This window comes from Natrix helvetica, assembly GCF_964273705.1.
Source record: "Natrix helvetica genome assembly, chromosome: 1".
Taxonomy (NCBI): Eukaryota; Metazoa; Chordata; class Lepidosauria; order Squamata; family Natricidae; genus Natrix; species Natrix helvetica.
This window is the reverse complement of record NC_138548.1, coordinates 251,552,963-251,573,242: the sequence shown is the minus strand read 5'-3', so window position 1 is coordinate 251,573,242 and position 20,280 is coordinate 251,552,963. Positions and strand designations below refer to the sequence as shown.

General features: G+C 40.6%; 1 protein-coding gene across 3 annotated transcripts in view; it reads right to left on the bottom strand.

Moving 5' to 3' along the window:
- Positions 1-1,095: 1,095 nt before the first annotated feature.
- Positions 1,096-20,280, bottom strand: part of UTS2R (urotensin 2 receptor) — a 28,010-nt gene continuing 8,825 nt past the window's right edge. The window contains exons 1-2 of one of the 3 annotated variants that reach the window (XM_081946404.1): positions 6,300-7,124; positions 1,096-3,925 (exon numbers count right to left, since the gene is read on the bottom strand). In XM_081946404.1, coding sequence (XP_081802530.1) covers positions 2,640-3,767 — 1,128 coding nt within the window. In that variant the 5' untranslated portion in view covers positions 3,768-3,925; positions 6,300-7,124 and the 3' untranslated portion in view covers positions 1,096-2,639. Of the gene's footprint in view, positions 3,926-6,299; positions 7,125-20,280 lie in introns of those variants that run through there. The other 2 variants (XM_081946405.1, XM_081946406.1) reach the window with 2 other exon arrangements.

Below are 20,280 nucleotides of genomic sequence, written 5' to 3'. Positions count from 1 at the left end.
ACATGTACCCAGTTTCCCTGAAAATAAGACCTCCTCAGATAATAAGCCCAATCGGGCTTTTGAGCACATGCACTAAAATAAGCCCTCCCCAAAAATATTGCAACACAGCAGCAGCCATGAGGTGACCACGCTCTCTGCCTCCTGCACCTCAAAAATAATAAGACCTCCCCGAAAATAAGGCCAAGCGCTTATTTCGGGGGTCAAAAGAAAATAAGAACTTGTTTTATTTTCGGGGAAATACAGTAGAACCTGGAAAGGTAAAAGCATTAGAACCAAACTCCCACTAAACAAAAAAAAAAATACAAAGCACACCTTTAGTTAAATGAGAGACATTGCAGAAATGTCACAATTTCAAAATGCCACAATTCTCAAGCAGCATTGCTACAGATTTCTTAGGAAATTGGTTTTTTTTAAATCACAGGATAAGAATACAAGTATTAAAGTGCTGTGTATTTTAAAAGGGGATTTCAGGACCTATGGAGATCCCCCAACACACTCCTCAAGGGTCCTTGAAATTAAAATTATTTGCAAGCTATTGAAGATACTTGCAAACGTTTAAAACAATGGCACACTTCTCATTTTTTAAAAAAATGTTAAAATATAGGGCTTTTATGATCAATATTTTATTTATGTTAATATTTTAATTTAATTCAATTCAATATTGCTATTTTTACGTCATTTAATAAATAAATATTCCATGAATGCATCCATTTCAATTTCTAATATATGGAAAAATAAATATTACCCATATAATCCGAAGCTCTTTTGGAGGTCCTCCATAGCTTTTAAAAGTAGTAAGTGGTCCTAAGAGCAAAAAGTAAACAACAACCAAAAAAAGAACCCACTATTTATGGATTGATGACAATATTACAGGTTGCTTTGTAAATGTTGGTACACAGAAATTCTGGATCCCCTTCTAAAAGAAATGAATGGGGTTTGCACAGACACTTGTTACTGAAACTTTCTGTCCAGCCATGAAGCATGGGTCTTAAAGAACAACCTGCTTTAATTCTTGTTTATGTTAACCAACAAATACTACACAGCAGGTGCAATGGTGGATTGCAAGCGGTACATCCCGGTACGGGAGTACCAGAGCATTGGGTACCATTCCGGTAGGGTGCTCCAGAGGGCCCACCCGCCCGCCCGAGCTCCTTCCCTGTCCTTTAAGCCTTTGGTGCTTCTGCACAGGTGCATGGCACATACGGCACCTGCGTGATGCTCCGCCAAGCAGGTGGAGCATTGCGGAGGTTTGTGGAGGTGTCACAGGCAGGTACAATGCATGCGCATGCCACACACGTCCATGTGGGCAATGGCAAACCCACCACTGAGTAGGTGTTATAACTGCAGAGATGCTAAATTATATTCTCTTTTATTTGTTTTCATTGAACAATCTTTATTTCTTCTGTATGTTTTATGTTCAGCTAATCCTCAACTTACAACAATTCATTTAGTGACAGTGGCACTGAAAAAAGTGACTTATGACAATTTCTTACACTTATGACCATTGCAACATCCCCATGGTCACATGATCGAAACTCAGATGCTTGGCAAGTGGCTCATATTTATAATGGTTGCAGTATCCCAAGGTCATGTGATCATCTTTTGCGACCTTTTGATGAGCAAAATCAATGGGGGAGCCAGATTCAATTAGGAACTGTGTCACTACTTTAACAACTGCAGTGATTCACTTAACAACTGTGACAAGAAAGGTCATAAAATGGGGCAAAATTCACTTAACAAATGTCTTGCTTAGCAACAGCAATCTTATGCTCAAATGTGGTTGTGGTTGTAAGTTGAGAACTAAATACCTGTATTTATAATATTGCCAAATAATATTTGACACTAGAGCTGTGCATGCCTAAAAAAGAAAAAACCAACGAGCTTTGGAAAAAGTGTTTTGGACTGTTCTACTATTTATCAAAATAACCCCTGAGAGGGAAGATGAAACTTCTTTGTGGGAAAAAAAACCTAAAGAGGGACCACTTTAAGATTCATATTAATATTAAAGAGTCAGCTCCATAAACCAGTCACAGCACTTTTTCCTCAGGTCCAAATTATGTATGTGGAATTATTTTTGAAGCACAGAGAGCCCCACTTGAGATGATCAGTGAAGAACGTGCTGGAGTAAAAGGCAAACAGATTTGTATGTGTAAGTGCGCATAAAGCGGTTTTATCCACAAGACTCACAACTGTCAGTCCTGAGAAATCTGCCGGGCAACACGTATCCAGGTTTTTAGTCCCTATATCTGAATTTAGCTGATACGAATTCAGTAGAAAGTCAAACATTTCCCTCAAATTCAATTTCCACAAAAGTGCCGCCTACCTAGCTTAACCATAAAACAAATTAACACGCTTTTTATTCATAGCCTTATCTCCCAAATAATTCTGCTTGAGTGAATAGTGTTCTATAGTGTTTATAGAATAATAAAATTTCAAGAAGCAAAAATTTACAGTGACATATCATGGGTTGTATGAAATACATCAGTTTTTTTTTCCTGATTTAGTACGATAACAAATATCATCAAAACTCTAAACCCAGCATGTACCTCTTCTACAATCCCTTTCAAATGTAATGCTTTCTTTCTTTCTTTCTTCTTCTGACTTTGATGACAGTTGATTTTGGAAGTGTGCTTCTTTCATCATGGGCTATTACTTCCCCCTGGAATGGGTGGGAGCATAAAAGTCTCTGTACAATGCTGGCTGGTTGTTGACAAAGATCTCCCGGAAATCCTTTGAAATCGGTTCCTTCTCTGGAAGTAGTTGCGGCTGCTGTGAAAAGAACGCTGCCTGTTCCTCAAATATTCTTTGTAGTTCTTGGTCAGCAAGGTGTAGAGGAAAGGGTTGATACAACTGTTGCTGTAGGTCAGGCAGGTGGTCAGGTAGTTGACATTCCTAGTGGCTTTAGGAGACATGGGAAGAGGCTCATAGTACTGGAAGAGCAGCTGCCAGATCCAGAATGGCAAGAAGCAGGCCCAGAAGACCAGCACAATAGTGAAGATTAAGTAGAGGACTTTTTGGTTGGGCAGCCGCTTGGTCTCTTTCAAGGAAGTGGTCTGGGACACCCAGTAGGTTCTTGCTAGTCTAACGTAGAGATACCCGATGACGACACCAGGGCCAACTATGCTGGTGCAGAAGAGGATGGTGATGTAGATCTTGTAAGACAATTTGCTCCAGGTGGGGAGGCAGATATTCTTTTCTCCTTGCACCAGCTGGATCATGATCAGCATTGGCAGGGTGAGAAGCAGAGATGCTACCCAGATAATGAGGGCAATTGCTTTCCGATAACTCTTCGACCTCTTCACAGTGTCCAAAGGCTTCAGCACCGCGAAGTATCTCTCTGTGCTCATCACCATCAAGGTGAAAATGCTAGCATGCATGGTGAGGAAATCCAAGCTGAAAAGGATCCGGCAACCTGTATCGCCAAAGTACCATTCCTGAATGAAATAAGTCCCCACAATGAAAGGGATAGTCAGAAGGTAGAGCAGGTCTGCTAGAGCCAAGTTGATGATGTAGATGTACATGGAGGCAGAGGACCTCATGTAGTGGCACATCAAAACCAAGGTGTAGACATTGCCTGTCACTCCAATTATGCACATAAGAGACAGGATGGTCCCAATGGTGCAGGTGGCTACCATGTCCTCCAAAGAGCTGGCAGAGAAGGCCTCACCCCATGTGTTGTTGGAAGAAATATTAGGGTTGCTTCTGAGAGGGCTGCCAGTTTCTGTGTCTGTGGCCACTCTAATGGTGGAGGAGATAGTGCCATCCATTCTCGTAAAAGTTCTAGCTTTACATGCCTTGAGCAATCAGCAGTAAGCAATATTTGGCCCTTTGAAGAGAAGAGGGAACGGAAGGAAGTACTGCTTAGCTGAGATTAATTTCTGTTGAAATATCAGAAACATCTGTGATCTTCAGCCTTGTATTTATTCTAAAGAAAGAGCAGAAAAAACACAGTAAGACAGAATGATATAATGCTGAAGCTTTTTTGTTTCTCAGGCTTTCCTTGTTTCCCAGGCTTATTAGTAGTTTGACAGGTTTTTGGGGGGGAGGGGGAGGGGTATTTGGCTACTTCCACATTTATTTCTTTTCAACTGACAGCTCTGGCCATCCAGCTACAGTATCTATAATAGGAAAAAAGGACAGCCTTGCTGAATAGTTGTTCTAAAGCAGGGCTTTCAAACTCCTGGCCCGTAGGCTGGATGCGTCACAAGCTGGCCATGCCCATGCCCGGTTTAGTGAAGGGAAAAAAAAGTTCCAATACATCACATGACACCGCCATGATGGTGTGAGTTTGACACCCCTGTTCTAAAGTATTTGGCCACTAGAATCACTGCTCCACATCTATGTAGCTGGAATGAACAAGTCTAATAATTACAGCCACCATTATATTTTAGTAAAAGAAACCTAAATGGCCTTTTGTAAACATTAATCCAGTTCATTAGTAAATTAACCATAAATACAATTTCTTTGTGATTAAGGATATAACTATATACGGCGCTACTCAAGTTTTCCCTGGCTTTATTTTTGACATGATACATCATTCAGACCACACCTTCCTCCTGCTTTGTTTTGCTTTCTCTTTTGAATCTTATAGAAGAATTTTGCTTTTAACTTCAAAATCTCCTATGCCCTTATTCTTACCTTCTTACTTCTTACATTTTTCTTAACATTTCCTGCTCCTCATATTTTCCTTTAATGCTTGATAAATGATATGTCAACTCTCCTTCAGGATTCTGCCTCATGGCCACTGCTTTTATGTCCTTTTAAGCCCCTTTTCAAAACACACCTTTTCAGGGAACTTTTAAAATAGTTCTATATTCTAGTATGCAGCTTTATCAAGACATATATAATAGACAGATTTTTCCTCTGATTATCCATTCCTCAGTTTCTCCCTTCCCTCCATTTCCTTGGATCTATTTTAGAGTGTAAACTCATTGGGGAAACTGGCTTATCATATCTGCTGCTTATAAAATGCTATGTACATTGACAGCACTTTATAAATATCAGTAGTTCATAATATCTGCATGGCATGAAATATGGCATGTCTGGGGCAACCTATTGTTATTTTTAAAGCAATTCAAAATCATAGTAACTGTGTTTAAAATCCACATTCCACTCAACACTGTTGCAGTAGCGATAGGGTACAATTGCAGTTTGCTCTCCATCAGCCCTTAGAAATTACCTTCCACAAATTTGTTTGGCCTCTCAAACCTACTGACCTAGAGGCTATCTGCAAATTTTATGACTGCAAATTCCATACAATTATGATAATCCACCTGGAGTTCATTTGAATATTTTGTTACCTTGAGACCTGAAAGCTTCAGCTCCATGAAATTGATTGGCTGTTAATCTCTCTCAGCCTAGCTTACCTCACAGCATTCATTTATTTGCTGTATGGATTCCATGCAAAAATGTGCAAGGACTTGAGTGAATGCCCAATAAAATCCACCTTGCAAATGCTGCCTTATAAGATCTCTCTCTCTCTCTCTCTCTCTCTCTCTCTCTCTCTCTCTCTCTCTCTCTCTCTCTCTCTCTCTCTCTCTCTCTCTCTCTCACACACACACACACACACACACACACACACACACACGGGGGGGGGGTGTTAATGGTATTCTTAATTAGACAACTGAGTAATATAAATAAATAAATAAATGGTGATGGTGATGTGGGTAATACTGTAAGATCTATTCCCAAAGCAATATTAACTTCATAGGAGAGATTTATGGAGGAAATAATTAATTCCTTTTTCAGGCCCGATAATTCTCACCCTGCCAGTACGTTCTGCTCTATTTGCTTTTCAAACAACAGCAGCAATCTCATCTTTACCCTCCTGTATATTAAATGTATTTAAGTTTATGACTCTTTTGACCTCAAGCTCCTGTTCAGTATTATAGCACTGGTTTTCTGCTAAAACATTTCTACATATACTATATCACTTTGGTCCGTTTGGAAAAAGATTATAAAGACCCAAGCGACAATTTCCCTTCCCCCACTCCAAAAGAGCAGAGCAACTCGCTGTGCTGAACTGATTTTACAACTGAATCAGTTTGTCAAATCAAATTTTCAGCATGCCCGGGGAGGTCTAGAGAAACACCTCAGCAGACACTGGATATAGCTGAGCTTTATATTTTGCATTAACCCAAGCACATCACACATTTTTTCAAGCTACTTAGACAGAAATTTATCTTTCATCTCAGTCAGTCAGTCAGTCAGTCAGGTAAACCATCCACATTTCAAGGGGTTACCCAAAATAAGGGGAGAAAACAGCAAACAAAGTAAACATATAAAATCTAGATTCAAACCTGACTTCAGTGAAATCCAGTTGATGAGGTTTCTTCTTGGGTAATAAAATAAAATAAAGGCTGGGGGAGAAAAAAAAACCAGCAGACTTGGCCGGAATATGACTAAAGGGTTTTTGCAGACAAAAAGAAGCAGCCTGGGACCCAAAAGCTTAAGGCATTTGGAATGGGTGTGCGGAAAAGAGACGGGGAGAGCCAAGTATGTTTGAAATCTGTGCCCTCCCAATCTCCACATTCACTCGTGCTTGCTATTTATGCTGCTCGATGACGCTCAGCATTGTGGAACTGCCTTTGCACAGCACTAGGTAGGGTTACTTTGAAGAGAAGCAACATTTCAAAAATCAGAGGCAGCCCCTCTGCTGCTGAGTCCTTGCTGGCCCAAGAGAGGGCGAGTCACAGAAATGGTCTGGGCTGTTTCTTCCTCTCTGGAAGAAGCTGGGGAGCCATACTCCGGCTCCTTTCCCTAAATGGTGCCTGGGAATCTCTTTACTCACAGCAGACCCTTTGGGAACAAAAACAGTGTCAGCAAAGCATTTTTTTTTTCAAGAGGTGTTTTTTTTTTTTTTTAGTAATTTAGCACCAAAGGTTTTTGTACTGAATTCAAATCTTCAGGACAGCTGAGTTTTGTATGGATCAGAAGACTAACATCCATAATATCTTATGGATATTATAAAGGAGCTATTTATTATATTGATGATGAGAAACAGTTCTCTGTGAAACATAGTTCTCTGACTTGTTCTGATCGCTTTGTACTCTTTTTAAAAAAATAAAACTTATGACAGTTTTCTTTTTTAAAACATTTTTTTTTATTAAACACACATTAAAACATTGGACACAGTGTAACCATCCTGGAAATGTCTTTGCCATATGTACTGGAATATAAAGTTAAATATTATAACCACCATGCTTATTTACAGTTGGTCTATTCAGTATTTACAAATATAAGGATATCGTATTTCCATCCATGTTGTTTTTTTCTTGTCTTATACATTTTCGGTGTTATGATTTCATACATACCGGTAATTCTAATTTCCATTTTATAAAACATAGTCATTACTTACTTTGGGTCTTTCCTTTTTTGTTCCAACCATCAATAGAATTTACCCCAGATCTTATAATATTCTGATTCATCTTTGTTCTTCAATTCCCATGTCAATGTATCCAAATCAGAAACTTATGACAGTTTTCTTTTGGGGAGAGAGAGAGAAAGAGGTAAAAAGAGAAAAAGAGAAAGAGCAATTTGTTTCTGACAAAAAAAAAAATCCTTTTTAGATAGGGGCCCAACCACATTCTTTTCCTTCCCCTCTTGTGTAGTGTACTCATTATGGACAGCATGATGGCTTGGTGACTCCAATAAATAGAGACAAGAGAAAAGAATCAGCTTTCTTGGTGGTCTATTCATGATGGAGCCTTGACTTTCTCCTTTCTGAGAGTGGCATCCTTGGTGTGAATTACTCTCCCCTTGGTAGAGGCAAATTTGCAGGCTTTTAGCAAGGAATGAAGCATCCTCCACAGTGTCCAAAGTTCTGCAGTTCAGAATGCGGTGATATGATCCAGACAATCGAGCTGCACAGAGTCTGCTCTTCTGAGTATGATTGTGGGCTTTTCCACACTATTGCCTTAAGCTGGTTCACTCCCAAGCATATACTGGTTAGAAACTAAACCAGCTTAAGATAACCTCCTCTGCCTTTCAATTCTTCATCTGATTTGGCCATGCTGATCTTCTGAACTTCCATCCAGATGGTGTTTACCATGGCTGCATTTTTTTTCCTTTCTTTTCCATGGACAATTCTTTGAGATCATGTGATTTCTATGGATAGATATAAATCTTTCTATTCCCCACCATCGAGTCAGAGCTGAAGAAACTTCTTGGATGAGAAGTGAAACATTTTCAAAAGGAAAAAAAACAAGAAAATCCAGTTGCTTCTTGAAAAAGCACCTATGGGATATCTATGGACAGATGTTCGTATGAGCCTTCTCCGTTTTCTTCTGTCTGCTGTATGTAACACCATTCCTTATGGTGCACTTCCTGGTGGATGGATAAAAATTACAACATAGCCCTCCCCTCTTTTCCATTGATATGGGCTTCCTGTGACATAGGTTGAAAGGGGAAATGTGTGAATTGATTTGTATTTTAACAGAATAACAGAATTGGAACGGACCTAGGAGGTCTTTTAGTCTAACCCTCTGCTCAAGCAGAAGACCCTATACCAGCGATGGCGAACCTTTTTTGGCTCGCGTGCCACAAGTGGGGGGAGCGTGGGGGGGTCATGTGCGGGCGTGCCACACCCATAATGCAATGTGCGATCCCCCAGTGTGCATGAGCGCACAACGCACCCCCCCATTTTTACATGCTTTTTTCACCCTCCCCAGGCTCCAGAGGCTTTATAGGAGCCCGGGGAGGGCGAAAAGAGCCTCCCCCCCCCCAGAGGCCCTCTGGAGGCTTCAGGGACTGTCCGGAGGCTTCCCTGACGCCTTCGGAATGCTTAAAATCACCCTCCGAGCAAACCGGAAGTGACTTCCGGTTTGCTCGGAGGGTGGTTTTAAGTGCTCCGAAGGCTTCAGGGAAGCCTCCGGACGGTCCCTGAAGCCTCGGGGGGGGGGGGCGAGGCTCTTTTCGCCATCCCCAGGCTCCTATAAAGCCTCTGGAGCCTGGGGAAGGCGAAAAATAGCTTTTAAAAGGGTGAACTCAGGTGGCCAGCGCACGCATGCATGCTGGCCAGCTGACAGGGCAGCGCCTTGCATGCCCTGACAAATGGCTCCGCGTGCCACTTGTGGCACACGTGCCATAGGTTCGCCATCACGGCCCTATACCATTTCAGATGAATGGCTATTCCATCTTTAAAATCCTCCTGTGATGGAACACTCACAACTTCTGGAAGCAAGCAATTCCACTGATTAACTGAATGATTAATTCTAACTGTCAGGAAATTTCTCCTTAGTTCTACATTGGTTCTCTCTTTGATTAGCTTCCATCCTGTGCTTCTTGTCCTGCCTCTGGGTACATTAAAGAAATGGTTGACCCCCCTCTTGTTTGTGGCAGCCCCTCAAATGTTGGAAGACTGCCATCGTTTTACCACTAGTCCTTCTTTAAATAGTTCAGTTCTTGGCAGAACTCTGGTCTATTTCACCTGATTAAATGAGGAGAAAATGTGGGTGGTGTCTGTGCCCACCTTGTACACTCCTCAGGAAAAATGATTTAAAAAACAAAACAGCGGTAGAAGGCAGTAGCCAACATTCCTACCACACTGTACGGTATCCAATTTGCCTACATGAAACAGATCACAGCAGGATACCTGCCGTGTGTGCTGCCAGAAGTCCAAAAAAACACTGCTTTTGACACGTAGCATAAAAAGATGGTCAGAGGTTGCCTTCCCAGTGGGTGGAAGGTTGGTAGAGAACACAATGTGCATTCCTGCCATCAAGAAAAGGTCTGTGGCCCATACTCCCACCAGGACAACTTCATTGTGCAGATCGACCTTGTGATTGGCAGCTTCTGTCCAGAGATTACAGTTCCATCTCTTTTGCAAAATGTGCCAGATGTGGCTGCTTTGGGACAGCTAATCACATACCGAGGGAGAATATTTTCTAATACTTTTACTGGGGCTTAGAGTTTAAGTCCTAGAATAGGGACCTCAAACGGTTTAGCCTTTCTTCTGTTGATTGTATGGCTGTGCAAAAGGAAAATCAGGAAGTAAAACTTTAGAGGAAGTACCTTAAGGTAAATAAATCAGTAATTTGTTGATGTGATTGTTGTGTTGAGGAAAGATACCTTTTAAAAATCGTATATCTGAAGAAAGGAGAAGCAATAATACCAGGAGTCAAAATTGTGGAGCAATGCTTTTAATGCAATTCAATAAATCATTATTTCTTTTTCGTCTATTTGTTGCAAATGTATTGGGATTTTCATTCTGGTTGTGTTTGTTTTTCTTTTTCAGACGGGGAAGGAAAAAAGGCCAAGAATTAAGAAAGCAGAAGACTTATTTTTGACAAACAAATCAAGTCTGAGAGTTTTTGAAGGGAGCAGAGAATGCAAATTATATTTGTTTTGGGGGTTTTTTTTGAGGGGGGGGGATGAGTGAAGATAAAACAAGTAATGACACAAGGGATTAGAGGCAGCATTATAATGGAAATAAATTGACAGCTTTTGAGCTGAAAAAAAATTCAAATGTTGAAAGATGGTAGAAAGAGATACTGAAAACTCCAACCCCTTGCTGACCTCTAGATATCCTCGGGAGTTTTTATCTGAGATTTCTAAGTTCTAAATCTTATATTTTGTTAGCAAGATGTGAGAATAGTTTTAATGAAATTTAATTTGGGTTTCAGAGAAGGAGGAACCAAGGCGCGGATGAAAATTAGTTCAGGAAGATAAATTATAAGATATCTGGACATGAGCAAACTGTTCTTCTGAATTTAATAGCATCAAAGTCTATAGGACTTCAGTTATGTCCTATGTAAAGGAACAGTCCAAAATACCAAATTTACCAGAATGACACATATTGTCAACTGCCCCATTACTTCCCTATAATTATTGTTGAGGCGGAATAAAGCAGCTGTCTCAGGTTTGGATCTGAGGAAAAAGTAGCTATTTTATATATTGACATGTGGAATTTGCTCCTGTGATGTAGGGAGAGGCAGGGATTCACTGGAGTTGCCAGATGCTTTAGCTAGCCTTCAACTGTTGTTTGATGGAGGGGGGACACACAAAATACTCTCTGTATGAGGAGACAAATTGAATCACTCCTTGTACAAATGAAAAGCCACTACAGGTAGTCCCCAATTTATGACCTCAGTTGAGCCCAAAAATTCTGTTGCTAAGTGAGACAGTTGTTAAGTGAATTTTGTCCATTTTACAGCCTTTCTTTGCTGTTAATTGAAACACTGCAGTTTTTAGGTTAGCAACATGATTGACATGTATATCAAGCTCCCCAACTGACTTTGCTTGTCAGAAGGTCTCAAAAAGTGATCACATGGACCCTGGGACACTGCAATGGCCATAAATATGAACCAGTTGCCAAGCATCTGAATTTTTATAATATGACCTTGAGGATGTTACAATGGTCATGTGTGAGAAATGGTCATGTCCATTATTTAGTGATGTAACTTCAAACGGTCACTAAATGAACTGTCATAAGTTGAAGTATGTACCCTGTTTCCCCGAGAATAAGACCTCCCCAGACAACAAGTCCGATCAGGCTTTTGAGCGCATGTGCTAAAATAAGCCCTCCTCAAAAATATTGCAACACAGCAGCAGCCATGAAGTGACCACACTCGCCGCCTCCTGCACTTCAAAAACAATAAGACCTCCCCGAAATAAAGGCCAAGCACTTATTTCAGGGGTCAAAAGAAAATAAGACCCTGTCTTATTTTCGGGGAAACACAGTAGTTTCACAGAATATTTTTATAATGTTCTGATTTTGGCATTTAAGCTGTCACTGCGTTAAATGTTTGCTAGTCGAACTGAACTGAATAATTACTGATGAATTACTGCGCAGGTCATAAGCCCTTATCAGCAATGATTTATTGCGCATGCTCATCACACATTCCAGAGACTTCTTTCCTTTTGATCTTTGTCCATCTGCCAGGAAGCTGGGAGACAAACTGCTTCTGCCAAAATGTAACAATTAGATAGATTTGTTTTATTTTCTATTTTATTATTTTTCTATTAAAGTTTTTTTTTTAATTAGAACTTGTTATTGGACTTCATTTTCGCTCCTTGAAGATATGCTGTTTGGAAAAAGCCGTGGTCTAAGCCTCATCTAGTTCAGGGTGAAATATCTTCCCCTGGCATAAGCATCAAATGTGATGCAAGAGGCAACTCCTAATTTACAAAGCCTTAGCAGGTGGCTGTGGTATCTGGCTGACTGAGATTAGAAGCCATGTAGGGTGAGACCCAGGTAGGTCTCTGATGGGAGCCCTTCTATCTACTTTGGTAATTTGGCCAGAAAAAGTAGTTTGACATATTGATGAAATACCCTGAGGTTGAATTCAGTTTAGATAATTTCACTTTACTAATGTTGTCTAATGTTGTTGTTGTTTTTTGGTTTGCCTTATTTTCCAAAGACCTGGATTTTTTTGTGCCATCTGTTGAGCAACAGGCCCTAATACCAAACTTTACTTCTAAAGCGGAATACATTGTCTCCCTATTGATAAAGTGGTTTATAGCAAACCTTCTCTGCAGGTCCCAGAGATTCCTGGTCCTACTTATAGAAAATATGCTTTTATTTACAGCCACTATAGACATCCATCTCCTAGGCCCCCTCCCCGTCTCCTCCCACTGTGCTCTACTACAGCCTTTTGAATTTCTGGGATAATAGCAATTGAATAGCTCAATGGGAAATGGATGGTCTTGACTCTTGGCAGGCAGGGGGTCATGGCTTGGCAAGGGATAAAATGTTTTCATTTCACATTGAATGAATCCACTCTCTTCGGAGAAAATGATGATTTGGCGATGTGGAGACAATTTGGCTCATTGACTTCTATTTTATACATCATTTCTGTAAGGGTTTAATCCAAAAGAGGAAAATCGATGTGCTAAAACCCACTAGGCCATTTTAGCAAATGTGGAACACGCTTTTTAGTATGGTTTTGCAAATATATTTTGTAGTGGGTCTCTCTACCCATGAGGCAATTGTATTGGATTCTTTTCTCTTTTCTTTCCTGGCATCTTCTTCCAATTTCCTCATTTCAGAACCATTTTTTTTTCTTTTTTACCTCAGCCAATTCTGCTGAACATTATGACTAAAAGCTTAAAAAGTTGCTAGAAGACATTGAGATCAGCAAGGTTCCATCCCTTTCATTGATCCAATTCTTGCAGGGTATAACTCATCAGGAGAGATGACTTTTTCAAATCTAGACATGTCATCTGATTGAAACAGATCTAGTTTTATAGTAGCGACTAATGCTGAGGGAAGTTGTAGATCAATAGCCTCTAGTGGGGGCATCAATTCTCCATCTCATTTGGAAAGATCTCAAAACGTGACTACAGGCTCGAAATCCTTTGCTGAGCTTTTGCATCAGTAGACAACAGGAAAAACACAACAATATACTAAACACTCAATGAAATCATGTAGCTGACCTTACACACCAAGAACACACCAAGCTATAATGTTTGTTTATGTTTACAACATACAAAACACTTTAGTGTAATATGTAAATTTTTGGATCTGTATACCATATGAACATGGTTAAATAAATAAATACACACACACACACACACACACACACACACATACAAACACACATGGTGCCAGCTTGATGCTGTTGTTAAGGTACCAATCTAGAAACTGGTAGACTGAGAGTTATAGACCTGTTTTAGGAATAAAGCCAGGGGTGGCCTTTGGCAAGTCAGTCTCTCTCAGATCTAGGAAACAGGTAAGGGCAGATAAACCTTACCTGAAATCTTCTAAAATCTTGCCAAGAAAACCACAGGAACTTGTCCAGGCATTTGCCAGAACTTAAAAACAAGCTCCTTCAAAAGAGCCTCTCCTTGCCGAAAACTCAATTTCTTCTTTCCTTCCATTTCTTCCTTCTTTTCACTTCTAATCATCCTATTTTAGCTTTCTCCAGTATTCTTGCAAAGCTTTCACCAACCAAATCCAAATTCATTTTGCAAATGAATCTCAGGAGAGATAAAACAGCAATTATATAGTTTAAATTGTATAAATTGGCTCTTCAAGCTACCATTCATTTGATTTGTTACACTAAAGTTTCTTTGTTTTCCACTATGTGAACTAAGTACATTTCCATCCAAACCAAAAGGGTCTGGAAATTACCTTACTAAAACATTTAACCAAGTATTTATTTCAGCTATAGTCCTTGCTTTTTTATTATTTGGAGCTTTTAAGGAATAGAAGGAATATGGCCATGAATCAACAGTGGATGAAATGAAAGATTTAGCAGACAAAGGTCCATAAAGCAACTCAAAATCCCAGAATCACAAGCAGGTCTTATACTATGGAAACCAAACAACTGCCTGTCCTTTCAGAGGACCATGGAGATGGTCTTGGGGAAGATAGATGGCGGCTATTATGAAGACTTGAGCTTGGCGGCTATTATGAACACCTAATCAAGGAGAGAAGCAACCTAGAACGTATGAGAAATGTTGTAACAGTGAGAACAATTACCATATTTTTGGAGTATAAGACACACCGGAGTATAAGATGCAGCAAAGTTTTGAAGAGGAAAATAAAAAAGCAGTTTTTGCACTCTGCAAACCTCCCCAAAATGGCCAGTTTTTTGCAAAAATGGGCCCGTTTCCTCCCCCAAAAGAGGCATGAATAGCCTTTAGGGAGTTTGCGGAGGGGTGCTTTTTGCTCATTTCTGCCCTCCCCAGCCCCCAGGAGCTCTCTAAAAGTTTCCTAGAGGCTATGCATGGCCATTTTGGTGAAGGGGGAAGGGTTTCAGGAGGCACAAATTGCTGTATTCAGTGTATAAGAAGCACCCAGATTTTCAGCCTCTCTTTTGAGGGGGAAAAGGTGCGTCTTATACTCAGAAAAATACTGTAAACAGTGGAACAGCTTGCCTTCAGAAGTTGTAGGTGCTCTATCACTGAAAGTTTTTAAAAAGAGACTGGACAGCACACTTGTTTGAAATGGTATAGAGTCTCCTACTTGAGCAAGTTGGACTAGGAGATCTCCAAGATTCCTTCCAACTCTGTTATTCTAAAAAACATAATCTTAGTCTGAGGAAAGAGGAAGGATGAGAAAGAAGATTGATGGTAAATATTTGTATCCCAGGATAATGTTGCATGATCCAATCTGGACCAGAGGTTTATTCTTCCGAGCTTTAGGACTGGTGCTGGAGCCCAACTTCAGGAAATGTTGCTCTACCAAAATATGTGTTTTGGGCTATTCCATCAGTCATATTTATGTGGTGCCTTCCTATTGGTTGATGGGCGGTGATTGGCTAGTGTTTCCTTGTACTGCCAAGCCTTTGGCTCCTAAGTACATGATAAATTAGTGGTAAATCAGCACTCCTGCTTATTGACAAGGGGCCTGTTTCTGAGGCTTCAATCATTTCCCTGGCTATCTTTATACCTGCATGGCCAACAATCTTAGTAGCCACAGATACAATTAATTATATTAATATCAATTAAGTATATTAATATCAATTAAGTATATTAATATCAATTAATTATATTAATATCAATTAATTATATTAATATCAATTAATTATATTAATATCAATTAATTATATTAATATCAATCAATTATATTAATTGTGCATTGTAAATTATAATTGTATAATTTATACTTGAATTGGCTAAGTTAACACACTTAGGAAGAGATAACTAATTTTTGGATGGTTTGGGACTGCCCCATCACCAGGAAATCTGAAGTAGTACAGGTAGTCCTCAACCTACAACCACAATTGTGCCCAAAATTTATATTGTTAAGTGAGACATTTGTTATGTGAGTTTTGCCCCATTTTATTACATTTCTTGCCACAATCGTTAAATGAATCACTACAGTTGATACATTGGTAACCTGGTTGTTAAGTGAGTCTGGCCTCCTCAATGACTTTACTGGTCAGAAGGTCATAAAAGGTGATCACATGACCCCAGGACACAGCAAAGGTCATAAATATGAACTGGTTGTCAAGCATCTGAATTTTGATCACGTGACCATGGGGATGTTGCAATGATCGTAAGTGTGAAAAGCAGTCAAAAGTCACATTTTTCAGTGCTGTTGTAACTTTGAATGGTCACTAAATGACCTTTTGTAAGTTGAAGATAAAATATCTCAATTCATGGTAAAAGACCAAGTGAAGAAGAATCTTCTCCTGCAGTACCAAGGCAAACTGCTATAGAAATGTTCTGATCTAGAAATCTAAACAAAAATGATAATTCAAAAACTTTCACCACTTCTAAAGATGCAAGTGTTCTAATAAAAGCTGTATTCTACATGGGAATGCCCTTGCTGGTCTGGAACGCAGCATGCACATTGTTCTGGGTGCTCCATGATTTGCTTGTGTTACACCGCTGTTCCAGAACTGCACTGACCTTCACTTTTTTATGGGTAAAATTAAAGATGAGAGCTATCACTCTTAAAAGACCTACATAGTTATTTGTGGAACCATCTTTCCTGAGGGTATCTACCTGTCTCACTAGATTTGGGCACACTCCATGTACCTTCCCTCAAATGTTATCATCAGTCGGGAACTTGGAGGCACACTTTTCCTGAGGCCACCACAGCCTTTGGAATATCTCTAATTTGAGATTTTAGGGTTTCCTACCCTTTTAGTTTTTGAGAAACCTCTGAAGATCTGGCTCTTCCATCAAGCATTGGGTTAGGATGGGGTGGAGTTAGGAGCTCAACAGCATGGATGATTTTGTATATTTCCACCAACTTTTCTGTCCATTGCCCTTTGAAAGCCACAATTTAGTCTGGCCTTGAGAAGTTCCAGTTTGTCTTATCAGCTCTTTAGGTCTTTCCTTTTATCCTTCAATTACCATAATGTTCTGAAACAAAAAAATGACCTTCTGGTCTCTGACCAGTAGCTTCATTTGAGCGCTAACACTTTTCCTCTGTTGTGTATTATAGTTTTCCCTCTGGTCCATTCCACCAGAGGGCGCTGTGCTCGCTGCTGATTGGTTCCTGGTTTGACAGCCGGCATATATAAAGGCTGTCAAAGCAGGGCACAGTGGTTGCCTGTTAGCTACGCGCGCGAAATGTGAATTGCCGCGCTGGCAACCTATTACCATTAAAAGCTGTTAGCTGCTTTAAGTCCTGGCTCGCCTCCATCTGTCCACCTGAGTTCTCCCTAGCTAGAACATTTGGCGACGAAGGTGGGATCACAGAGGAGGAGCCCAGGCAGAGCTGTTGAAAGTCACTAAGCTGAGCTGAGTCACAGAGCTGAATTTCCCTCAGGGGAATCACTCGACGAGAGGTCGAGTGAATCACTGAATATGAAGAGGACCGCAGATTACCCTCCACGAGCCGAAGATTCGCCTCAGGATGGCGTCGATGAACACTCTGGCTGTGTTTAATGGGGCCAGAGAAACGTGGGACTCTTTTATTTCCCGATACGAATGTTTTTTAGAAGCCAACGACTATACTGATTTGACTGAGAAACGTAAGAAGTCGTGCTTCCTAAATTTATGTGGGACTGAAATGTTTAATCTGGCAGGAACCCATGATTCCCAGCATGGGTTACCATATCTTGTCATTTCTGACAATGGGCCCCAATTCACTTCAGCCGTGCTGAGCTCGTTCTTTACCAAGCTAGGAGTAAGACACGCTTTTGTAGCCCCCTTCAACCCTGCAGCTAATGGTCTGGCAGAACGTGCAGTGCGGATGGCAAAGGACGCATTAGCAAGGTTTGGCCCCCACAACTGGCAAGAAGACATTAACAAAATCTTGCTGTGGCAGCATGCCACTCCATGCTCCACTACCAATAAAAGCTCGGCGGAACTGTTAATGGGTTGGCGCATTAGGACCACCTTAGATAGGCTGCACCCCGATTATGCCCCACAGCACTCTAAAGGGTTTTGATGTCAGTGCAGCTGTCTATGCTAGAAACTACACTGGCCACCCCCTATGGGTCCCAGTGGTGATCCAAAGAATCACGGGCCCATGCTCCTACTTGGTACAGCTGGGGGATGGCTGGGTGTGGAGACACACTTGAATCAACTAAGAAGCCGGCAAGGGGCCGCAACCGAGAAGGATCCAAGGCAGGGCCTACCCCTGCAAACTGCGAACAACAAGAAGCCTAGGCCCTGGGCTACCTCTCCCAACAGTCACTGGGTAAAAATAATAATACAAATCCAAGGGCCTTACCTGTTCTTCCCCATGAGTCTCCAGCGATGACCAGGGAGGAGGAGGGAAGGTCTGGGCCCAGAGGCCCAGCAGTTCCAGAAGCTGGGGTAGAAGTTCTCCCCAGAAGGTCCAGGCACACTCGACACCGCCCAAGGTATTTGAAGGACTACGCATGCACGTTCTAAGTGTGAAGGAGTGTTGTGTATTATAGTTTTCCCTCTCATCCGTTCCACCAGAGGGCGCTGTGCTCGCTGCTGATTGGTTCCCGGTTTGATAGCCGGCATATATAAAGGCTGTCAAAGCAGGGCACAGTGGTTGCCTGTTAGCTACACGCACGAAATGTGAATTGCCGCGCTGGCAACCTGTTACCATTAAAAGCTGTTAGCTGCTTTAAGTCCTGGCTCACCTCCATCTGCCCACCCGAGTTCTCCCTAGCTAGAACACCTCTCTTTGTTCCCAGGAATACTTGGATTCCAACTGCACCAAGAAAAACAGCCTGGCATCACTCACGTGAGCATAGACCCACTAAAGGGGAGATTTCAGACAAGCATATTTATGAACAGTTGAGACCCTCCAAATATTGTTGAATTTCAACTTCCATCATCACCCACTATTGACCCTGCTGGTGAGGGTTAATGGAAGTAGGAGTTCAACAACTTTGCAAGGCAACATCCTTGGTGAGGAACCAAATAGCAACTGCCTGAAAGTGGGAAAAAAAATCAAAAACCTGCCTTTGGAGATAGCTGACTTGTTTTCACCAGAGTTTGTGACTCAGAGTTGGGCTGAAGGGTCAGGAATATGGTTGAACAAAAGGTCATTCAAATCAAAAATTACAAAAAAATCTTCCTAGGAGACTTGCTCTAGCAGATGAAAATCAGAAGGACTATAGTTGTTTGAAGATGTTGGCTAAAAGTATCACATTTTAGGGAATATAGAGTCAGCTTGGAATCCACTGGTTTGTGCCCACTTTCATAATATGAAGAGGTCAAAACACTGGGGCTGGGAGCCTGGGGCAAAAAACAACATTTGTTGCCTACAGCAAATGACTTCAGTTAAAATTGGCAACTTCTATTTTCTTTATAATTGCTTTCACTTTGATCCAGAAATATTCTGGACTTTTTGCACCTATTAGCCCTGTTTTGGTGTTCATAGAGGATATATATGGCAGAACATATGCTCTACTGGGTCCAGTTAAGCATATTTCTAGATAACAGATACAGTGCCCAGCCTAGATATAGCCAATCTTGTCAAGATGCACTTCAGGCTACTTAAAGAAATGGGACATTTATCCACCAGTAACTACCAATGGCAAATTTTCCCATTTGTGGTCATGAGATCATAGCAATCAACATTTCTCCTTATAAATTGGAGCAAACATTTGCCAGTTATACCTGGACCAGACCCAGAGAGTACCATTATCTTTATTCTTCACTTTGTTTATGGACTTTTTTTGCCAAACTTTCAACATGTTTTGTATATTTTGAGCAGTCATTAAAGTTCTTCATGAAGCCTTGCTATGTAGAATGAGCCTTCATTGGAGAGGGAGGAGGGGGAAGGGAGGGGGAGGAAGAGAGAGGAAGGGAGGGAGAGGGAGAAGGAGAGGGAGAGGAAGAGTTCTTCCTGTTCATGAACCTTGATGGTATTTCCAAATACTACTTTAGTGATTACAATAGAATAGATAGAATAGAATTATTTATTGGCCAAGTACGATTGGACACCCAAGGAATTTGTCCTTGGTGTGTATATTCTCAGTGTACATAAAGAAAAATAAAATAGAATACATTCATCAAGAATCATATGATACAACACTTAGTAATAGTCATAGGTTACTAATAAGGAATTATGTAAAAAATGTAACAGATATGTAGTGCATACTTGTTTATCTTGATTCTCAAATAGGGAAAGTTTCATTCAGAAGTTAGTGATCAATAAACTATATCACAAAGTGGATTTAAAGTGGAGTATATACTTTTTGTTTTGGTGGATATTTTTTTGTATGTGTAAATTTTATTATTGCATGGTGCATGCTTAGCACCATGATGGCACCAACAATAATTGCGTAAACAATAGCTGTGATCTGTGTTTAACAATAGTTTCAGATAGTTGGATCTCTTGAAACAATCATGTCTTTTACTTTAATGCCATCTGGTGGATCCTGATGATCTGATTATTATATACCTGGTAGGATTGTGTCTTCTGGAATCTATTAGTTATAACTCTTCACT